General features: G+C 34.9%; 1 protein-coding gene across 1 annotated transcript in view; it reads left to right on the forward strand.

The window, feature by feature from the left end:
- Positions 1 to 24,059, forward strand: part of Cped1 (cadherin like and PC-esterase domain containing 1) — a 248,540-nt gene that overhangs the window by 123,729 nt on the left and 100,752 nt on the right. Inside the window, exons 12-16 of the mRNA XM_077110288.1 lie at positions 752 to 921; positions 4,338 to 4,408; positions 5,893 to 5,943; positions 10,149 to 10,335; positions 11,631 to 11,799. Of these exons, the coding sequence (XP_076966403.1) occupies positions 752 to 921; positions 4,338 to 4,408; positions 5,893 to 5,943; positions 10,149 to 10,335; positions 11,631 to 11,799 (648 nt within the window). The remainder of the gene's footprint in view (positions 1 to 751; positions 922 to 4,337; positions 4,409 to 5,892; positions 5,944 to 10,148; positions 10,336 to 11,630; positions 11,800 to 24,059) is intronic.

The following is a 24,059-nucleotide window of genomic DNA, read 5'->3' on the forward strand; positions in this document are numbered from 1 at the left end:
GGCTTGAGCCTTTTTCTTTTTTTTTAATTTATGTATACATATCTGCTGTATGAGCTGTACCAATTTATTGAGTTAATTAGTGAATGTTTGACATTTGCTTTTATAATTTAGCCCATATTTTGGAGGTTTCAAAATAAACTTATTTCCTCAAAGATAATTTAGTTTATATATTTCTCATTTTGATTAATTTAAATATAGTGCTACATACAAGGTAATTTAGTTCAATACTATAGTTAAGATGCTGTGACTATAGAATATCTCTTGGCATAATGCAAAAAAAAAAAAAAAAAAAAAAAAAAGAACTAAAGAGTTATTTTGCAGAAACCAGATAACCAGAGGTTATTTTCATTTAATTTTTTAGTGAGAGGAATACTTCTTGCCCTGATGTAATTCACTTATAACAAAGAGGATTTGTCCTTATTTTCCCGATGCCTGATTCCCTCTGTTATTTAGCTGCAGAAAGATATGTTAGTTAACTTTAACAAGAAGGAGAAATCCATATCTCCTCGATGGAAGACAAAGAAGAACTCATCCCATTTGGAAATGTGATTATTCGACAAAATTAGTTCCTTATAAAAAGAGGCATCTACCTTAACAACTGCCCAGAAAAATTAAATTACAGTACTGATCAATCAACAAATTTATTTTTAAAAATATCTAACTGGATATAAAACCTTTCCTAGTAATATTACATTTTAAGTTATTTTCCATAACTTATGCTGATACTTTGTGTTTTAATATTTCTTCTCAGCTCTTCCCATCTACCACTCCTGGGATTCGATCTTTGATGCATGAATTTTACGATACAACAAATCCTTTGGGAAAAACTGGCTCAGTCCTGACCCAGTACTGGTCTCTTTTAAATGTATTTGAACAATTTTGGCTCCTGAATAAAAAAGCCCAGCTACATCCACTGGAATGGTAAGGTAGCCACAAATTTGAACTATGCAATCCAAAAAAATCTCCAGTCTAAAGATTGATTTCAGAAGGCTTTGCTAACATTAAAGAAAGCAACAAAAAGAAATGTGTCCAAAAAAATTCATGCTCTGGAAAATAAATGTCTTTAAAACATTGAAACCATAATGATTCTGGTGGTCTTTAAACACTGTAACAAAAATATATCTAACCATTTTTAAACCAACAAGACTTGACTCCTCCATAAAATAATGCTCAAATTAAAAGTTTCAATATAGTTTCATTCCACGATAAGTTATCTTTGCATTACTGGCAACAAGAGAGAGGAAAGAATTGGGTGAGATTTGTTTGCAGCAAGAGAGGAAAGAATTAGGTGAGATTTGTTTCACGAACCATCTGACTGCATCCTGATACAGTAATAGTATTTATTTAGAGGGTCTTAGAAGCATGATTGTATTCTGGACAAATCTAAATTTAGGTACACTTAGTCTGTCTTTTTATTTGCTTTGTTTTGGTAAGGTACCTTCCCGTCCTGATGGGAGGCAGTAATGAAGGAGATGTGTAGGCGATACGTTAGTTAATGGTACAGGTGATGCATTGGTGCCTTCAGAAGTTGGCAAAGGGGCGGTGCCTAAGATTTTGTCTACTTTTCTTTTATATGGATAGAATCGAGAAAATCTGACTTTTCTACTGCCAGGCAAACAGAATTAAACCTAAACCTCCTAGGAAGATGAAAGAGTAATCCACATGGCATACTCATTTGCATCTCTTGTAGTCACCCTGGGGATGACAGCAGTTCTATTGACTTACACTTTATTTCCTTCTGCCTCCAGAGGTATTGAAAATGATTCTAGAAGAAACCCTTTTTGTAATTAAAAAATACAAATAATCATATATTTGAAGACTTCTTATAACATCTCCCAGGATCAGAACCCATCCTACTTGTCAAACTTTATGAACTTGGCCTTATTCCCTTAATACATGGAAGTAGTAGGCCTGACAGAAGGTTTTGTTTGTGTGCTTGAAAATTAAGTTTTAAATAATATAGCTCAAAGCCACTTTGCTTTCACTTTGCACTTGCTCGAATAATGCAAGACTGTCTCATGCCCTATTATACATAAGTGAAGAACAGGCTGGATTTCCCAAGGAGCCTATTAACAGATTGTTTTTAACATTGAGTAAGTTCCCCTGAGATACACAAGCTTTTGAAAGTTTGCTCTCTAGCAAGTTTTCTCAAGCTGCACATATGCTGTAAGGTTAAGTATTTCACTACTCTTACATTCAGATGATTGGATTCCCTTCCAGTAAGGAAACATACTGATAATGGTCAGTGTTGAGTATAATTTGAAGGGAACAGGACTTTTTTCAATTGCACATACCTGGATTAGCAGGCAAGGTTCAGAACCTTCTGAGACTCTGTTTCCTCATCTGTAAAATATAGATTATATTATCTGCCATGTATTAGTTCAGTAAGATCACATAAAATAGCTTCTGTGTGCCTGATGTTGTGACACAGGTATGCAGTAAATTTAAGTATGCTTTTATTTTCATGCTTTTATACCATAGGATGGTCACTTTAGCTTCTATAGTGGGGATAACTCTTTTCTTTTTTTACAGGAAAACAAAAAGACATTTGAAAGAATTACCTAGATTAATATTAAAACAAGTAAATTTTAGATTCTTACCAAAAAACAATTAATATATTGCTCCTAGTAAGTTTTTTAAAAAATTCAGTTTTAATAATCTTCAATTTATCAGTGAGCATGTGTATATTTAATGATCATACATGCAAGAAGGATGCATATATATTGTATACATTTTCCAAATGAGGAAACTGAGGTCCTAAGATGATGGATTATTTGCTCACATTGGATAGCTACTGTAAATAGAATTGGGACTATGACCCCGGCCATCTCATCCATGGTCCAGTACATTTTTCCAGTGCATTATGCAGACAGAATGGTCATCATTGCTTATGCCTTGAAAATGGTCACCTCCAAGATTTTCTATAGAAAAAGTCAATAAATCATAGACTACCTATGGAATCTAATGACCATTCTATTTTCTAAATCAATACCATTTGCTTGTAGTAACTAGGTGAGGAAAAATAAAGTCAGAACATAGCAGTAGTAAATAATAGCTATTGTACTGTGCCCCAAGGCTCAGAATCCGGAAGTCCCAATTTAATTAGTATAATTCTGTATAGAATGGAAATCTTAAAATTCATATTTGTGCACCATCTGCTAATTTTCACTTTGCTAGAAATACAGTTATATTTGTATTTTGCTCTAAGGAAATGCTTTCCAAGAAAATTCATGTGGATTCAAAACAAATAATTTATTCATAAAATTACCCAAGAAATCACTACAAGATGCCTTTCTGTACAAAGTATCTCATTCCATTAATATAGTAACATTTCCAAAATTTAGTTTATGTGCATTTTATGTTGCATCTTTTGCAAGATATATTGCTGGAATTAAGATTGTAATACAATTATCACACCTTCTGACATTAGTGAAATATTGAATTCCTTGACTCTTCTTAATTCTCATTCTGATGGTTATATCTTAAAGGAATTTAATATACACTATTCATCTCTCCTCTGCTGCAGTGCCCAGCACAAGATCTGAGAAAATAAATATGTATAAAACATATATAACATAGAGCATTTTATTTAATTCTCATAGCATCCTTGTGAAGTAAGGCAAGTATTGTTATCTCCATTTTGCTGGGGTGAGAAGAAAGACCCATTAGAACAGGAAAGTCACATCAGGGGCCTCCAAACCATCTTCTGTATCATCAGGACCAGCAGTTATCCTGTCTGAAATTTAGATTATTTTCATACCAAATATAAGAATTTAAAGGACATTCTGGCCAAGTAGTTAGTTACACAACAGAGAAAAAGAAGTGAATTCAGCACATTATTATCTGACCTTTTTCTGTTCTGGACCAATTATCAGAGTTCAAGGGACAGAAGACTTAGTGACATAAGTCCTTACTACATGCTACAATTAGTTTTCTCATATTCTGGGTATGTTTTTCCCAGGTTATGTCTCAGAGTTTCCAAGCCTTTTTTGCTTCAAAAACTGTGTAACTTTAGCCAGAGATTCCAATAACAATGTGCATTTTTGAATCACTTCTGTTGGACCCAAGCTATCTGAGATTGCTCAGTGTTGGACTGAAGAGTGACTTTTTGCCCTGGTTTGCTTCAAATGTGCTTCTACTGATTAGAGATGATGAGATTTCCACCCACCTCCCTGGCGGCTCACTTGCCAGTCTGGAGGAATAAAATCCAGAAAGTGTTTCTTTGTCTTCCTCAAAATAACTGTGCCCACATGGAAGAAAAGATAGTGTACTTGATGTAATTTCCATGAATTGTGTTTGCGTCATTGATCCAGGGTTGTTTGACATTGTATTTGCAGGAATTCTTTCATAGAAGATGAGAATATTGAAAAACCTCCAGTGTCATTTGATACACATGAAATCAAAAAAGGTAAAACCATACAATCCCATTTATTTCAACATAAAATAAGAATTGCCTAACCAAGATTTGTGTGTGTGTGTGTGTGTGTGTGTGTGTGTGTGTGTGTTTAACTGCATTAACCATCAAAATTGAATATTAGACAAGGAGATGTTGTTTTTCCTCAAAATTAGAGTTTTCTTCCTATAGATTAGAGAATTGGGATAAGTACACAGAAAAAAGTATTATGATGCTAGTGGATGCATAAATTAGAACGACATATATTAAAGGGTCATTTAGCAACACATAAGAAAAACTTTAAAGACGATTCTTACAGACCAGGAATTCCACTGCTGGATATTCATTTTAAGGAAATAATTAAGAACATATAAAATTTAATTAAATAAATCAGGAATAAAAAGCATTTAGAAGCACTATTGCAATGACAGTAGATACGATGTATAAATGAAGCTAGAGTCATCCAGCGGAATTCTATAGAGCCACTTCAATATCATGGAAAAATATTTATGACATGAAATATGTTTAGGATATATGAATAAATGTAGCAGTTGACTACTAGCAATAGAAACCCTAAGGAAAATTAATGGTGATTTTGATTTTATGTCTTATGCTTATCTGTTTTCGCATTTTTTCCTTCTAAATAATACCCGAGATTTTTTTCATAAGAAAATATTTCTAATTTTAACAAGAAAAAAGGAAAGCACCCACCCATGTGTCTACAATTTTTTTTTAAATCTAGGTTTTTCTATTATAAACTAGGATTTAATTAAATACGTGGTTCTCATTGGTGCCCCAGCCTCTGGACCAGCAGCATCAACATTGATAGGAACTTAGAGATTCAAAGCTTCTGATTCATGATCTCTTGATGAAGCTTAGTAATTTGCATTTTAAAAAGCCTCTCAGATAAGTCCAAAGCACACTAGAGTTTGAGAACCACTGATTCAACAAAATGAATCAGTTGGCTTAGTGCAGAATTAATCATGAAGGGGTATTATGACTCCTTTTCTCTCTCCTACCATTTTTCTCTTTAAATGGATAACTTAAGCACTCTGTATGTTTTTATTCATTCATTTATTCCATAAATATTTATAAAGGAGTTTTTTTTTAGATAGATGTTTGGCTAAATTCAGAAACTTTGAACAAATGCAGTGTAACCAACTGAATAGAATTTCTGAATTCTAATGATTTAAGAAATTATAGTCATTGAATCATAAAACTAGAAAGATCTTCAATAGATAACCTTCAGGGAAAGGATGACATTAAGACCATTCATTTTCACCTTTAATATTATCTTATTTGAAAGTGAATAAAAAAGCTTTCATTTTTAAATCAAACAGCTTTTGTTTTATTGTAATTATTGGTTTTACTTAGAAATGCTCACTGGTATTATAGAAGCTAATAAAATGTATTTTATTAAATTATTTTTTGAGTTAACTAAATATGTGTTTTAAATTTTAATTAATAGTTTTAATTTAAAATTTACATTTCTTTTTTAGCTGAAGCTCTACAAAGTATGAACAAAAATAAAGATATACACTGCAGTAATGGTGAGTTAATATCAAAGTGTTTTGGCAGCATAATCAATGGTTAGGCACAGTTGCTTTGGAAAAAAGAAGTCAGTTTTTCATATTCATGTATCTTTAGGCTGCTAGTTTGAAATTTCACCTGTTTGGGCATCTAGATTCTCCATTCACCTGATTAAAATTTGAGAAGTTATTGTCTTTTTGATTGAGTCAATATCCATCCCTTTTTCATGACCAGAGTGAAAGGATTATAGCATAAACTGTTATGTTTATTTCAGGATAATAACTTCTAAACTCATTTGGAGGGACCCAAGGGGTTCTAAATCTTTATTTTGGAGATCTTTCAAGTGGAAGAGTTTGCTATGATGCATTGTACTTGAGTAGAATTTTCTTTAAATAGTTAAGAATTTTTAAGCCAATTTTCAATTAATTTTATTAAAATTCATGAATTGTTTTTAACAAAGCCACAATAAAAGGAAATATAAATTTTAAGTTTATATAAACTTTAAATTTAAAAATAGTTCCTTTCACTATGGCCAGTATTATTATAATGATCTTGAAAATATATCTTTCTAAAGAGCATGGCTTTTTTAAAGTCAAGATTAGAAAATGCCTTAGTTAGATCATGAAATTGGGCCTTCAGATGCTTTGTTCTAATCTCCTGAAATTTTTTAAATACTGTATAATACATCATGCAAAAATAAGAGTTCTACATAGTAAGTTTTTGAAAATGTGTAATTTTTAAAATATATCTGTGTCTATATCTGTCTATATGTGGTGCTAAAACATGCTTAGAAAACTTTTTACAAAAAAAAATGCTTTTACAAATAAAATATATCAATTCCAATAAAACATTGAAGTTGAAAAAAATAGAATGTATAGATATAGCTTTAATTTATTATAAATAGAAGTCTAATTTTAAAAAACCTAATTTGTTATCTTATAATGCTTCAATGATAATGCTTTAACACTACCACTAAAATCGTGGTAGATGAAGAAGCAGTGTAATAATAGGTTTTAATAGAATCAACATGCGTCCAACTAAAGAAAAAAAAGCATTTGAAAGCAGGAATTGCTAACAGGAAATGAGAATTGATATTACTTATGATATTCCCTCCCTGTACTCACTGCCTAAACTCCCACCCCAGAAAATACGTTTTATTTTCTTCCTGGTACACTATTGTCTGGACTGTGGTGGGGAAGAGACTAGTGAAAAAACTAGGAGCAGAATTAGCATGAACATTTGTTGAGAATCTACTCTGAGCCAGGCAGAGACTGGGTGCAGCACTAGGAAGGCCACTTCACCTGTTTGGGTATCTAGATTCTCCATTCACCTGTTTGGGCATCTACATTCTCGTTTGTGCAATAGAAGGTTTGCACCAATAAGCTCATCGTTTTCAGTTCACAGGTAACATGGTAAAGAAAAGGGGAATGAACCTATTAGAAAAATTCTTCGACTCTGTTCATGTTTTTATGTTGATAAAAACTAGTCCTACTTGTATCTTCAAATAAGCTTTTATGATATAGGATACGTTTTAAAATCTTGATGATGCCTCAGAACAGGTGGGCTTATCTTTAAGAGTCTAGGCTGTTCTTATGTTTGGTATGAGTTATGGTTTTCCCTCAAGAGAGCAATAAATTTCTATGGTTCAAAGAAATCCATTAAAAGCAATCAAAACTTCCAACAGCTTTCCCATGTACACTTGCCAAATAGGTTAAGTGCTCTGCTACCATCATACCTCACATTGAGTTCTCCAAAGTTCTTAGGTAAATTGGCCTGAGACAAGTTGGGATTGGGTGGGGAAAGGTCCAAGGAAACACCAGGTGTTTGTAGGCCGAGACTCTGATGATTCAGTTTGGATGTCAGAGCTAAAACAACTTTCAAACAGGGGTCTGGGATACAGTGCTTGAGACAGAGGTGAAAAGTTTCTAAAGAGACCAAAAATAAGGACTTGCTAAAATCTTGAGAAGAAAATAATTACATATTTCTGTCATCTCAAGTAGGGCTGAGGTTCATTTTATTACATGTGCAAGCCCCACTGAAAACCATGACTGTTAAGTGGAATATAAAAAGAAATGTAAGAAGTATAAACTGAAAGGAAACTGTCTCTCAGGGAACCGTTACAAAAATATACCCTAAATTTAAGTATGCTTCATTATGAGAAAAAAGATCTGCTCCTTTCTTATTCATTTAGCTGGTTCTGAGCATGAAAGCATAGTGTAATTATTTATATTCCCTTTGTGGCTAGGCAGTGGACCTCTCCACAGCACAGTACATATTCTCAGTCCAGTTTGCCTAGTACTATGATGAGTTAACAGCATCCATTTGAATTAAATTTCTTGATTAATAGTATCCTGTTTTTACTGTGCTTATCTCAGTGCCTTTAACATAGAATACACTGGAGATAAAAATATTGATAGAAAATGAATGTTATTAATAAATAGCTGAATTTAAGTTAAAAGCTATGATCTATTTCAGTATGAACTCTGATAATATGATCTCTGCTCTCAGTGTTGTACTTTTCCTCTTTTATTATAAGAAAATTTCAGGAGCTGGTATGATTATTAAAATTATAGATTTAGTCTTCTTTCATGTATCAGCCAGATAAAACCTTAGGATTGTTATTTAAGTAGTTGACCCAATTCACTGAGCTATTCAATAGGATTGGCTAGTTATTTTTTTTTAATTTAGACTTTTCTATAAAATGGAATTATATATCTACTATATTATTATTATCATTATTCTTAATTTATACTTGACTAGTTTTTTTTTCCTACCACAGGCTGAGAATGTGGGTGGATGGGCCTGTAGAGGATGATTTAGAAATACATAGGTTTGTTCATTTTGTTCTCATGCATGATGGCATCTATTCTGAGACCAGGTCGCTAGATCTAGAATAAAGCACCCATGTGGTTGGTGGGTTTCACCCTCATGCATCACCACATTCGTCAAGGAAACATTAAAAACTTTGATCTTGAATACAAAATCCAGGACACAATGGGAGAGGCAAATGGAGAGCAGGACAAGGGTTTGTGAAATGCTTTGTTTGCCTTCTTAAGAGCTTGAATTTGACTATGAAAATGATGAAAAGCCACTGCAAATGGCAGACAGACCATCAGATTTGACTTTAAAAACATCATTGTGATAATTGTATAAAAGCAGAGGAAGGGACAACCATAAACAGAATCATCTCCATTCTCTAAGTCCAATTTTATAGTTTCCTGCCTTGAATTGTTGACTTTTGTGTTGCTGTTGTTAAACATCAATCAGCATTTTATAGAAAGGCCACGAGGGCAAACTCTCATCTTACTAATTTCTGTAGAATTTTCTCTATTTGTCTTTCTGGAATGTTGTTGACTATTGAAAATAATTGATGGAACACAGTACTTGTTGACATTTCTTTGAAAAACATTTTACTAACCCATTGGGTGATTTGTCCATTTTAAACATGAAAACTGAATATAATTTAACCATGGCTGGTGCGTGTTCTTCTATAGCTTTTTTTTTTTTTAAACTCTGGATGCTACTGTGAAAATCAGCTGATGCAGACAAAGATTAAAGTCTTGGAATCATCAGTATGAAGTCTTATTCTAGATTCTAAGGCAGGAGAGAGCAGAATATAGTATCTCTTTTTGACATTTCATGGTCCTTTCCCATGTTGAGGTGGCCTGGGAAGAAAGGGGATGCAGGACATTCGTGTAGATGTTTTCATGAGGGTTTTGTTTAATACTGGAGTGCACATTCTTCACTCCATCCTACTCCCTATAAGCTACTCTGTCAACCTCATAGCAGTTTGATGACGTTTTCCATTAAGAACTATACCTTTTTGTCTGATGGTTTCCTTCTGTCACCATCCCACAAAGCCATTGTCCCCATTTACATAGTTGTTGATAGGCCATAGACATCATAAAAATGTTATCAGCCCACAAGAGAGTCATTTCCCCCAACTTCTGTGCCTTTAAACTTTAAAGAGTTGAGCAAAAAATGCCACCTGTACAACACCAACTAAAGGCAACAGCTGCTATATGTAAATTCTGTGAAATTTGAAAACTAGGAAATGTAGCTGAAGCCACAAATCAACTATGAACAGGGAGCCAAATGGACAGTCAGTTGTGATCACTGAAATTGTTCAAAGGAATTAGAAGGGGAAAAAAACATTAAAAATACATGATTTAAAATATTCTATCCATTTGGCAGATTTATTTTGTTGTTGTTCTTGTTTTAACAGATAAAGACACACTATGTCAGATCAAGGAGATCTTCACACATCCACACTTGGAACTAAATCCGGACTTTAATCCAAGGATCAAAGATTATTATTCTGAAGTCCCATTTGATGTGATAACGGTGACAATCGGGGCAGTGACATCTAAGTGTCAGTGCACGGTGCACCTGTATGAGCGGGCAGGGCCGAGGTATGGGGCTACTCACTGGGCTGGGTTGGGACAGCTCTCTGAAAAACGGACATTCAATGTACCCTTTAAAAGTGGTTAAGCGAAGCCATCAGTCATTTGGAGAGATTTCCAGGGTGTGAAATCTTTCCCCTTTTCAGGCATTGTGTGCTCACAGAGAACATAGAAGTGCTACTCATCCATTAACATTCTTTGTAAATAATATTCGTGACAATGTTATAACAAGGAAGAATCTTGTTATAGGAAACCAACGAGGAATAATTAAGGAAAATTCTATTTGTTGTCTTGATGCTTTCAGGTTGTTGGAGAGAATCCTACTGAACAGCAACGTCGTTCTACCACAAGCCAACACTTCAAGTTTTTAGATAACTGAGGTTCATTGCTTAAACATGTTAGTGACAATTTGTGGACATAGTACCCACAAACCTGGTCTCACGGGGATATTTTTTCTATCCATGCTTTTGAAAGTCACCAACTGTTTTGTCTATAATTTTGAACAGAAAATAGACTCTTATTACATGCTGTGTAGCAAGGAAAATACTCATAGTTCCAGGCTGTTGGGAAAAAAAAGTTCTTAGCATTCCTGGTAATCAAGAGAGTCTAATAGAAGGAACAGAGGGCCAAGCATGGTGGTGAATGCCTATAATCCCAGAGACTCCCGAGGCTGAGGTGGGAGGATTGCAAGTTCAAGGCCAGCCTCAGCAATTTGGTGAGACACTGAGCAATTTAGCAAAACCCTGTCGCAAAATAAAAAATAAAAAGGACTGGGGATGCGGCTCAGTTTTTGAGTCCCTCTGGGTTCAATCCCTGGTACCAAAAAAAAAAAAAAAAAAAAAAAGAAAAGAAAAGAAAGAGGGTTTCAGTAACACCCATCTAAGTCATACCCCTGGTTCTATCATATAATTTTGGACAATTTGCTTACCAGTTGTATATGATGGTCTTATATTCTAAATAGGGATCATCACAGTTTCTATATACAGTTACTGTGAGTACTAGATGAGATATTGTATTAATGTATAAATGAGATAATTAATAGCATCAGTTTCCTTCCCTTTAGTTAATGGAAGGCATGACTTGCTCTGCAAGGTGGAACAGAAGAGTACGATAAAACAAATCTTGTTTATTTTTTTTCATATTTGAGGTTTCTTATGAGATTGTATAGGCTTTGCCTGGTTTTAATGCACATAGTAGGTATTTAATAAATATTGATGTCTGAATCGGTTTGGCTTGAATAAATGTCCCCTATTCATAACTACCTATTCATATCTATTCTGTCTTTCTCTCCCCTTTATCTGCAGCTTTGCCAACTACCCTCTTGGCTTAGGAATGAACAAAATCTCCATGCTTGTGGTGGATGAGTCTCCAGCAGAGGGTGAGATTCTGGTCACATACAAACTCACCATCTATAGAGAAGACCGCCCAAGCCTGCCCTTCTTTGAGGACTTCACAGCGTGTGGTTTTGTGCAGGTAAGTGAGTTTTACATTTGCACAGGAGTTGAATTGGGAATGATTTTTTTTTTAACCCAGGTGAAAAATGCCAAATGAAAGCTGTTACAAGATATCATATACTCTTAAACGTAAACTGTGGTCTCTGTAAAAGAGTACAAGTCCCAGGCAGGTAGCTGAGACACCTCATTATGAGCAGTTTTCTTTTTAGTGTGGCGACTGTTCCCTGCCCTCATTGTCCTCAGTGGGTTTATCGTGGTTTCTGTTTTTTAAAAAACGTTCTGAATACTGGCACTTAGCTGTGAAATTGGTTTCATGTTTCCTCATTAAATCGTGCTGTTTTTCTTGGATTCGTCCCTGGATCGACTTTTGAAAATTTAAACTAGATTCGGTGGAATTTATTTTAAAGAATGAGAGGAAAACTTATGGGAACTTTTTTTTTTTTTTTAACAGAAAGGATACTGAATAAATGAAATTAAATTTTCTTGGGATAGATATATTTCTCATATCTTAATAATTTCTCAAGGTTGAAGTTTATGTGACTGATACAAATAGCTATATTGGGAGCAGGATATCTCAACTTCAGGACTGTTGACATTTTGGATCAGAATAATTCTTTGTTTCAGAAGTTATCCTACACATTTAAGATATTTAATAGCATCCTAACAGATCTCTATCCATTAGATTCCAATAGCACACCTTTTACCCAAATTGTGACTTGCTTTCAGATACTGCCAATGTTCCCTGAGAGGTAAGGCCAACTCCAAATGAGAATCATTGATTTAGACCAGTAAGAGATGCTGCTTTCACACTCTCTTATGCATATTCTAGAAGTAGAATTAATTTAAAAGCAATCCTTTAATGTTGTATTTTAAAGAACCATTCTTATTTTTTCCATCCTTTTGTTTTTAATAATTTCTAGTTGGTGGTATTATTCAGACAGCTCTTTATTGTATTCACTAATCTGCCATCTTTTCTGTCTAACTCAATTATTGCAATCACAAATATGCATTCAATTATAGAAAACATGTTCTTAATAAAATATAAAAGCATCATATAATACACCTAGACTGTTTTTTCATTTTGATTTATGCATAAATAGTCTAATGTTTGCTGTTAGGAAGAAAGATTTAGAAAGTAATAAATAAACTATTATTGTAGCTGGAAAAGCATCATGTTTAGGAATTAGAAAAATATTTGTGTTCTAAGGAAATTAAAATACATATGGAAAACTATTTCTTTTAATACCTCTTTTCAAATCAAAAACATTTAACATGGATAACAATATGACATCTACAGAAGTTGACTTGTGCACATGATCAATGGTCTCATATACATTGTGCCCCCAAAGTCTTGTGCCAAAATAGAGCCATAAATAAAATCTACCGGAAAGTCATATAGCAAAAGCCTAGAAGACTATGCTTCATGGATCTTTTGCTAGAACCAAATTTCATCTTAAAAAGGATTATAGTTCACAAAGGGAAAATATTAAGGGAAGAGAAAACTAGTATTTTTTTAAAAAAAGATTTTTCCAATATTGAGTTATACATTTAAAGCTGGTGTTTTGCTGCTTTATTTTTTAAAAAGCCATTTATACATGGAGTTATTAAATGATGTGTGAATGTCTCCAATTATGCTATATGGAAACACTTTATAATTCTTTCATTTATTTTTGTTCTGTTTTAAGACCACAGAGAGCTATTATAAAATAGCTCCAAGTGATAGTTACCTATTACCTGAGAAAATATTCATGATAAATGAAAAGAAGTAAATTTATCAATAATTATTTAATATAATATCCATTGCATATTCATTAGTCTTCCAAAGTTATAATATCCATTGCATATTCATTTTAGTAGTTTTTAGTTACCTTACCTACTTCAATTTATCAGAAGAATGTGATTTAATTTTTCACTAATAGAATCTGTGCCATAGTGAAATGCTGTCAACCAGTAACAAGTTATTAAATAGCTTCAATGCACTTTGTTCTTTGAAACATACTGTGAGTCTAAGGGCATTCAAGACCACAAGCAGCAGCAGAGGCAATAGTAGAACCCAGCATTGCTAGAACTTCTGTTATGTACCAGGTTAGCATAAGCACTTTACTTTCCTCGGGGTATTGCTAAGTTATTTAGGGCCTTGCTAAGTGACTGAGCCTGGCTTTGAACTTGCAATCCTCCTGCCTTGGCCTCCTGAGCTGCTGGTATTACAGGTGTGTATGCATTCTTTCAAGTTTTGCTAAGTGCCCTTGTCTTAGCCTCTGCAATTACTGCAGGTTCTGCCTTCATGGACTGAGTGATCTTTGACCAGCTTTCTTCAAAAGACCACATAGCACCAAGGGTAGTGAGATGTTATTCTATGATCAGTGTGCACACAAGGCGTTCTAAACCAATAGGCCTTCCCAGTGGCCAGGAAGCATTTACATACATTCAAGGCAGGAGAATCTTTGGCACTTTGTTTTCTTAAAAAGCAAGCAAAGATGGAAGGGGTATGTTCTTAAATTCATGATCTAGTTCAGTGTTTATATAAATGATCTTTCTGTGTTGGTGAAAGAGTGATGTTAAACACTCACCTCATGAGTTAATGTAACTTATGGTCAGATAAGTTACTATTTAAATAAAAACTTTTGCTCAGCACATCTGTTCTGCATGTTTCTCCAACCCACATCTGCTTCCTTCACTAGAAGAGGCAAACTTTTACTATCATTGATGCAGCAGAGCCAACACAAAGTGGAGATATGGGGTCTTCCCAGCTTCTGACAGCATCTGGAGACGTTTTTCTGAGTGTAAACTTCTGTTGTATTCCCTCATTTTTGCGATAAAGTTTATGCTTTGGAATTCTAAGAATTAGTCTTCTGATTACTGAACTGGACAGAGAAATAGAAAGGAACCATTAGAGTTCCTGTTTTGGTTCTTATTTGCTTGTTTTTTTATGTTCTGTCAAAGCAGCTAGATTTCAACTGTGACATTTGAAACTTTGAAGTAGACAAGGGGATTCTCTGATTACTTCAAATCCTAATACCCACTTTTTAAATGGGTTTTACCTCCTTCAAAGGGCCCCTAGCTCTTTTATCTCTCATCTCCATAGTTTTTTTTCATTTCTAAAGTCCAGATGAATTCTCGCAAACGTACACACCAGAAGGGTGAGCAGCATGGTGAGATGCTGGGTGCTGGCTTAGGCATCTTTATGTTCTCTTCCCACAACTAAACCAACTTCAGAACAGGATTGTTTTTTCAAAAGACAACTTAAACAACAAAGTTGGGTTCTCTGTAGGATATATGTCATTTCTTGCATAAATATACATGATGATATTTCAATGTATTGAACACTTACTTTGCTTCAGGAAATGTACTAAGTAAGCATTTGCATACATTGTTTCCTTCATGGTTCTAATAATAAAAAGACATTAGTTCTACATAAAATATGACATTTTGGAATTATATTGTTCTTTCAATGCTCTCTGTTAGCCCAGTAAATCAGCAATTGTTGTATTTCTTAAAGCAAAATGCCACCACATCTGGTATTTGCCTTAGAAATCAACAAGTATAAGGAGCTACCTAATCATTGTTTTCCCCTCATGACTCAGAAAGTTGGTTATGAGATGTAAGTAATGGTGCTCCTGAACACACAGGGAAAGTTAATAACCTATTTATATTGTCATTAGTCAAAGATACCGGTATTCTTTCTTTCAGCAGACTATAACAAATTGCTTTGTGTTCAAAGAAAGCTTGGCCCAGTGTTTCCATTAGGTAATGCTGAGAAAGTTTCCAGATGCATTTGACTGTGACATTTCCTTCCATCGGCATGTGTTGTAGGGACAAGAACAGGGAGTGGAGATTCCTCACATATGGCTTCAGCCACCACAACCACAGAACTACAGGCTGGCTTGACCTGTTCTCTGAAGACAAATCGGACATTTTACTGCCTGACATATTTAACTTCTTTTGAAAATCCTGCTAATTTCCAACTCCTCCCCCCCACCCCCCCACTTGGTTTTTCCTTCTCTTAAAAAAGAGAGTTTAAAACTCTTCTCCCTTCAGAGTAGAGAGGCTCTCTCCCCGTTTGCCCTCCCACTTGCCAGGCACCCTTCTCCAGCAATGTGGCGGGGACACACTCAATTGTCTGCGCAGTCTCCATGCTTGAGGAAAGTCTTCTAGATGTAAGGATTAGCGAAGAAATGTGGCACGTGGGATTCTCGACCTGAAATGATATTTTAAAACTAAATTCCTGGTGAAGTTAAGAGAGCTGGGTTTCAAAGGCTTAAAGGTATAAGAAGTAACACAATCTCCCTCAGATACTTGGATCAAAATACTATTTGTGCTTTCTGAATTTGAGTCACAACTCCTTTGTTAGAAACCTTGGGCAAGCTTCTTATCAGTCATATGGGGACAGAAATAAGATTGATCCTAGAGAGGGATTTACAGGAAAAATTGAGTTAATATTGAGAAGATCTTGGAACACTGCCTGGAAATGGAAAGAGCTCATAAATCTAAGTATACATTTTAAGTAAGATAGAGAAATAAAATATATATATTCAGATTGGTACAAAGATAAAGTTTAGAACATAGATCTTTTTTCCCCCTACTGAAGTCTAGCAAACGTATTGGAAATTTTCAACTTATTTATATTAAAATTTAGAGTTAATTAGATGTAAAAATATGAAGGGCTTTGTAGAATAAGCTATCTTTGTAGAATAAGCTATCTAAATTGCACAGTAAAATTATTAAAACAAACAAACAAACACCAGAACTGAGCTTAAGTTTTGCCTTGAACATATCTTTGAACCTTGACATTTGCATGGTTAATTTTATATATCATCTTATTAGCAATCTCAGCTGAGAGACTAAGAATTTGAGAATCAGCAAAAATAACAGAAGAATTTCTTTTCTAAAACCATAATACCTGATAGACTCCATCATGGGTGAGGAGGTCAATGTCCTCTGTGCCATCTATATAAAGAAGTAACAAAGGGTAAAGGCGTTAGTCTGTGTTTTGTCAGGCACAAGGAATGTCTTAATGTAATTTGAATTTATTTTATGTATAAACTCTAAAAAAGTATGATTATTTTGAAAGTTGTCATTTCAAAAGTCTATAAACTTGTTCATACATAATAATAAGCTCAATGAGGAAATAAGTCTCATTCTATATATTCACATCATAATCTCAACCAAAACTGCTCAACTTTTCCCTATTTTTTTAAAATCAGAATTTGTTCTGAATGATTTTCAGTTATTTCCAAAACATTAATGTATCTTCACAGATTAGAGATTTGTCTCCTTAAAGAACATTTACAATGCAAAATTTAATATTTACTTAGGACTTATTATATGCTAGGTCCTATTCTAATTGCATTGTATTTATTAAGTCAATTATTTACTTAAATAAAGTGTTTAATAGTTTAATACTTTTCATTTCACAAAGAGAGAAACAAAGGCAGAGAGAAACAAAGGCAGAGAGAACTTGCCAAAGTCGAATAGCTTATAGGGAGCAGAGCCCATTTTGAACACATGTAGCCTGATTTCAGAACTCTGCTATTTAGAAGTTATTCTCCTGGCTACTACATGACATTCAAAAACAAGATTGCTAGAATAAATAAATGTTTTGCAAAGGGCTTTGGCCCAAAAAATTAATTTGAAAGTTAGTGTTATTTAAAGTTATTTTTCTATTGAAGAAAATTTACATATGAGGTTAGGTTACTGTATGATAATATTAAACAGTATGGTGGGGTATGAGAAAGGGGGAAAGCATGCCAGAGCTCTGCAGGGCTTATGCATGGAGGATGAGTATGGCCAAAACTGTTAATGGACACATGGGCGTAGAGAAGGGAATCCAGTAGTGGGCATATCTCTTTTAGCTATAGGACTGACCAGTACCTCTGTGGCCAGCAATGCTGTCATAGGCTGTGTGAATCTTTGATCCAATGTCACAATAAACTTTTGAGCTTGGGGAATCAGTGATGTATAACACCTTATCCTGCATATAATAAATCTCAATGACTTGACATGGTCCATTCATAACAAGTTGCCAATTCATTGCTGGTCAGTGGCAGAGTAAGATGAGAACTCATGGATCCAGCATTAAGCCTCCTGGCAGTTTGTAGTCAAATTTTACTTAGAAGAGCTACTGAATCCAGATATAGATGTTTTCTGGGTTTGCTGAGCCTGCACCATAACCTTGATAAAGTCACAAATGCAGAAACATTAGTTCTAAATTTATAAAATGAGGATGGATTGCAAGTTTGCTGACTACTCCTTTTTGATTAAAGAGTTCTTCTATAGAATATGTACCTGGATATTCTGTGCACTTATTTGTTAAGTCTTAGTGGCAGATTCTTGATATCACACAATATATAGATGATAAATGTTTTTGATAAAAAGAATGCAGTATATTTGCAGGCAATGATAAAACATTACTTAATAATCTTCTTTGAGTAATGTCTCCAAGGATAAGACCTACTTTGGTAATCCGAAGATCTTCAGTAGCTGATCAGCAAATAAGAGGCACATTATTGGGTTATGACAACAACACACAAGAGATAACTATTGCATCAAGTTTGGGTACTGTTTATAGGCTTGCGTTTTTGTTAAGAACTAAATAAATGTATTTCTCTATGTCAGTATTGGAACTGTATGAAAAACTAACAATTATTGTAAAGTCCCCAAAATAGCCTGCACTGCCTGGGACTCTGGCATCCTCCTTCCCGTGCTAAGTCCATCTGTGATCACAGTAACCCCTTGTTCTGGCACACCGCCCTCCTGCCAACTGGCCACATGCCGCCAGTGGACAAGCGCTCACCCCTTTCATAACCAGAGCACAAATATTAGATGAATTTCCTTTGAACCTTGCTTCCTCTTGGCTCTTAACATAGTCTAGCTGCTTAGAAGAAACAGATTCTGGGAGCCACAGAATCCCTTATTAATCATCTTTTTTTTTTTTTTGAGAAGCAAATATGACCAGAATTTTTACATTTCTCCAAGGTATTGGATATGCTATATCATGATTGGAAAGGATGTCCTATTTCCTAAAGATTTAATTAGAAGCTGTCACTGCAGTACATGAAACATTAACTATCCAGTCTCTAAATGGGGTATTCTTTGTGTAACAGCACAATATTATTAATAATATTAAGTCACAATCATTTTCTATGCTCTGTTTCTTCTAAGAACCTATTTCTTTAGACACCTTCATGTGTAACTGGCTAGACATCAGTCAATCTATACTTAAGCAACTCAATTTAATAAAATGATATGTGTTCCATGTTAGGAGGAAGCATTCCAGAATGTTCTATTCTTTTTAACACCATTATCCAGTTAGAACATTTTTAACCACAATGATAATAATTTCCAGGTGTCCCAAATCCTAAAAGTAAAGTGCCAACCCCCCCAAATATATTTTGTTACTGAAACATGTGTAAACAATTATGAATATCTAAACCATACTGGTATTGGTTTTCAAACTCTCTCCAAAACTGTAGGGGAAAAAAAATGCCCCTAATGAGTATGTTGATAAATACATTGGACTTCAAAAGTTGCTTTTGCAGACCAACAGAATAAAGATTTCGCTTTTTATCAAGGACAATAAAAAATGTTATAAATTTTAAATTTCACATTCAAAAAAAAAAAAGAAAAAAAAATGTATCATTTACCCTTCTGATTTGTAAAACTCAGTTTTTCCAAAACTGCTCTGGAGATCTGCAAATGGAGAGTTATTGGTCAATTTTCAGTGAGATCTTGACTTGTGAAGATCAAAGAGGGTTTCTGACTTGGTCAAAAGTTTTTGTTTGGTATATATATATATATATATATATATATATATATATATACTTTTAAAAAAAATAGAACAGAAGGGCATGGATTCATTATACCAAGAACAAATTGGAGATAACACGTTATAAATCTTAAAATGCTTTGTTTGAAGGTATTTTTTAAAATGAACTTACCTTATTTTTACTGAAAGAAGTTTTCACAACCTCATCCAAATTCTATTTTTAAACATCATGGATTCCACTCCCTTAGCTCAATGTTGTTTAAGGTGGTGAAATAATTGTGGGCATCCTTGTTCTAACACTAACACTGTTCATGCAGCTTACTCTCTGTGCCTCTGCTACCTCAGTCTCCATCTCTTTTACTCTCTCATGCTTAATCATACACACACACACACACACACACACACACACACACACACGTTTCTCCAGGATGAAACCTAGGTCTTTGATCACTGTTATTTAGGACAGAATTAAAAGGTTCTTGATTAATATTTTAAAATTAAATGATACTGTCCAGACCATTTATGTTTTATTTAATTTAATGCAAAATTAAAGACATGTCCTGTATTTTAAAGTTATTATTCTTTAAGTCAGTCATATGAATAAGACATCCTTTCAAAAATTGTTAAATAATTGCATCTTGACTTTGGTAGCAAAATAGTTGGTTCCATTCCAGTCCTTGAAGTTGACCAAATAATGTGAAGTTTCCAAATTATCCATATATCAGTAGGAAAATGCCCTCCTCTGAACCTCAGATTTTGACATACTCAGCAGCCAGAGAGCTACGAGGAGACAAAGAGATAAGAGGGGTGACCTTTGGAAAATATTGATCATGAAGAAAAGCTACCACCTCTTCTTTGCTTCCCTGGGGCAAGAGAGAGTGGGCCAGTATTTCTCCTTTCTTAGGTTGACACCTGTGATGTTTGGAGTTGATTTCAAGAGGGAGAGAAAGTTGCTCGGTTATCTGGTTGAATGCCTGCCTAATTCCAGAGCTTGTGAATTGGGCTTCAACTACCAGAGTGGGAGAAAGAGCTTGCTGAGACATTGCTGTTCTTGAGGGTCATCAGGCTAAGGAGCAAGGATCAGCCTTGAGTTACAGCACCTGGAGGAATATCTGCTCTAGGCCTCAGATCCCCGAGGGGAATCTGTAGAAGGCAGAAGAAGCTGGGTTCTGCATTCAGAATGATCAGGGGCCCAGGATGGGACAAAGGAGCACCTGAGGGTCTAAGTCAGGATCTGCTGGAGAAACAACCTGAGACTTAGTGCTCCAGGCAACTGCCTGATCAGCAGAGTTTATTTGAGGCCACCCCCATCCACGTCAAGCATAAATTATGATCATAACAAACAGTGATGAACCCCGAAAATGAGATTTTTCTTTTCTTCTTCTTCCTCCTGCCCCAAGTAGAGAAAAGTAAGTCTAGGAAAGATAGGAGGGGATAGATTGCATTCACCACTTTGAAGCTTAAAACAATCACTGGTTCACAATTTTGGTAAGTCAGAAATCCAGGGGCAGTGTGACTGAGTTCTTTGCTCAGGTCTCAAAAAGTCACAATGCTGGCCTGGCTGAGTTCTTGCCTGGAACTGCTGAGGAAGAATCCACTCCCAAACTTGTTCAGGTGGTTGCTGAACTGTCTCCTCCAGCTGTGGGACTGAGTTCCCCGTTCCTTGTGAGCTGTCAGCCAAAGCTGTCCTTAGATCCTCAGGCTGCCTGGATTACTTGTCACATGGTCCCTTTACCTCCTAAGCTGGTGGTGGAGCCTCATTCATCTTGAATTTTTCTCTGGATTAGTCTCTCTCTGACTTCTGAACTTAGATTTGAGATCCCCAGTTAAAGGCCAAGAAATGTGGGACCTTCACTATACCTGCCAAATTCCTTCACAGCACCACTTTGGTCTATTATGCTTGAATAACTGGAGGAAGCTGTATATACACCAGGGGCCAAGAGTTACAAAAGCTCTCTTAGAATTAAACCTTTCTACCCACCATAAGCTGTAGGAGAAACAATTCTAATCTATCCTGGAGAGAGCATTGGCTCCAACATGAGATTAAGGTTTAAGTGAAAATGGGCCTGTTTTAATAGCTGGCAATGACTAACACATAATGATACAAGAATTCAAAATCATTAAGGGAGTCAGGCCCTTAAAAAAGGAGTAAAGTTGGTCAATGCAGAAGCCTAGTGACAATTATTGGAAAAAATAAAATTATTTCTTATTTATTTACCTTACAAGTTGAGCCTCCTTAATCAAAACTGGTATACATGATTGGAATAACCTCACACAGTAGAATAGTCTATCATAATAAACACCTATGTATACATACTGTTCTTGCTGCATCTTGTCAATTTAATGTACATGATATCTACATGTGGTGGGTAAAAGCATTATAGAAAACAAGGGAATTTGGAGTGAAATGGATGGCATTTCCAAACCAAATGCCCAAATGTCTTCTTTGATATAAGGAGAGTAACTAAGAACAGAGTAGGGACGAAGAGCATGAGAAGAAGATTAACATTAAACAGGGATGAGAGGTGGGAGGGAAAGGGAGAGAGAAGGGAAATTGCATGGAAATGGAAGGAGACCCTCAGGGTTATACAAAATTACATACAAGAGGAAGCGAGGGGAAAGGGAAAAATAATACAAGGGGGAGAAATGAATTACAGTAGAGGGGGTAGAGAGAGAAGAGGGGAGGGGAGGGGAGGGGAGGGGAGATAGTAAAGGATAGGAAAGGCAGCAGAATACAACAGACACTAGTATGGCAATATATAAATCAATGGAAGTGTAACTGATGTGATTCTGCAATCTGTATACGGGGTAAGAATGGGAGTTCATAACCCACTTGAATCAAAGTGTGAAATATGATATATCAAGAACTACGTAATGTTTTGAACAACCAACAATAAAAAAAAAGAAAAAAAAAGAAAACAAGGGACAGACTTGGGATTTAAATCCCAGTCTGTCTGATTTTAAATCTCATGATATTGATTGTTATAAAATGAGATGTTCTTAAACTACAGTAGATTTTTTACTTCAGAAGACAAATGAAGCAAAATGTTTTTCAAAGTTATGGATATTTTCATAATCAAATTATGTTCTTCCCCCAATAAATTATCATAAACTTATTTATGTACAGTGTATGATTATTCTTCCAAATATGTGTTGGTACCTGATTTAAGAAGAGCAGTTTTGTTTTTTGTTTTTTTTTTTATAAAGACCTGCAACAGACCTTACTAACAACAGAGTGTGACAAACATCAATCCTTTCAGAGGTAGTCAGTAAAAATGACAGAATTAGGTTAAGCATGAGGCAGTGGTAAAGACAGTGGCACATGCCTTCTTCAAAACAAAAAACAACTATTCTGTCAAGATAACTGTTGCCATTTTCAAATATTGGTTTATTGTTAGAGCTCCTGATTCTTCAAAAGAAGCCCAGATTTTGGATTTTAATGAAAGTTCTCCCAAGGATTATATATCAGTAACTGACTTTTTAGAAGGAGCACTCTGCAAGGCAAAGAAATAAAATTCTATGGTAAGATTCAACTCAGAGGCTATTAGTTGTTGTCTTCAGATATCACCCAACTTACACTTATTGGTAATGATAAATTTGATAAGTGTGTGTGTGTGTGTGTGTGTGTGTGTGTGTGTGTGTAAGGATGGGAGATGAGGAAAAAGAATGTAATGGTTAGAACAACTGACATTGCTAATGTTTAAAAACCTCAATTTGAATTGGCTTTTGAAACAAAAAGATTTACTAACTGATGTAACTAAAGAGGTTCTGAGATATTTCTAGCTTAAGGTTGTTTGCATCAGTGCTTAAATGACTGCTTCTTCTCCAGCCCATGGCTATACATTCTAGTTGTTTCTTTTTTCTCAGACTTCATGTGGGAGCCATTAGGCAGATGTGAGCCCTCTCACACATCTGTACATGGCTGTGGCCACACTGAACTTCATAACCTCACATGGCATTCTTAGAGGCTTTTGCAAAATTCTCATAAAACCTATCTTTGATTGGATTTTGTGTCCAACTATCAACTGTTTTTTTTTTTAATTTTTTATTTAATCCAGTGAGGTCCTAAAACTTGTAAGAAGTCAATCCCCCCCCATAAACCTTGTGGCTAGATATGGAGAAGAATAAATTACCAAAAACAAATAAACAAAAAGGTAATGGGAAACAATGACAGGTTCCACATTGGGTTCATCTTTGCCAGTCTTAGAACTTTAAGTCTAAAAATGGTTCATGAAATACTTTCCTCCAGTTTCAACCCTACTCATATATTCCACTTATTGCTCAAATTATACATAACTCACTTTTACTTAGATGACCCACCTTCGTTTCCATTCACATCTCTTCTGTCAGACATTACTTGAGCCCCACTTCCCACAGCCTTCCATTATATCTACTTTATTACTAAAACTCTTGGGTGCAGGAAATAGAAATTAATTTTGGCCAATAGAAGCAGAAAGGGAAGTTATTCAAAACAAGGCCCAAAGAATCTGGAAGTAAGTAGGACTCAAAGGAAA

The sequence above is a fragment of the Callospermophilus lateralis genome, chromosome 1, assembly GCF_048772815.1.
Source record: "Callospermophilus lateralis isolate mCalLat2 chromosome 1, mCalLat2.hap1, whole genome shotgun sequence".
NCBI classification, from domain to species: Eukaryota; Metazoa; Chordata; class Mammalia; order Rodentia; family Sciuridae; genus Callospermophilus; species Callospermophilus lateralis.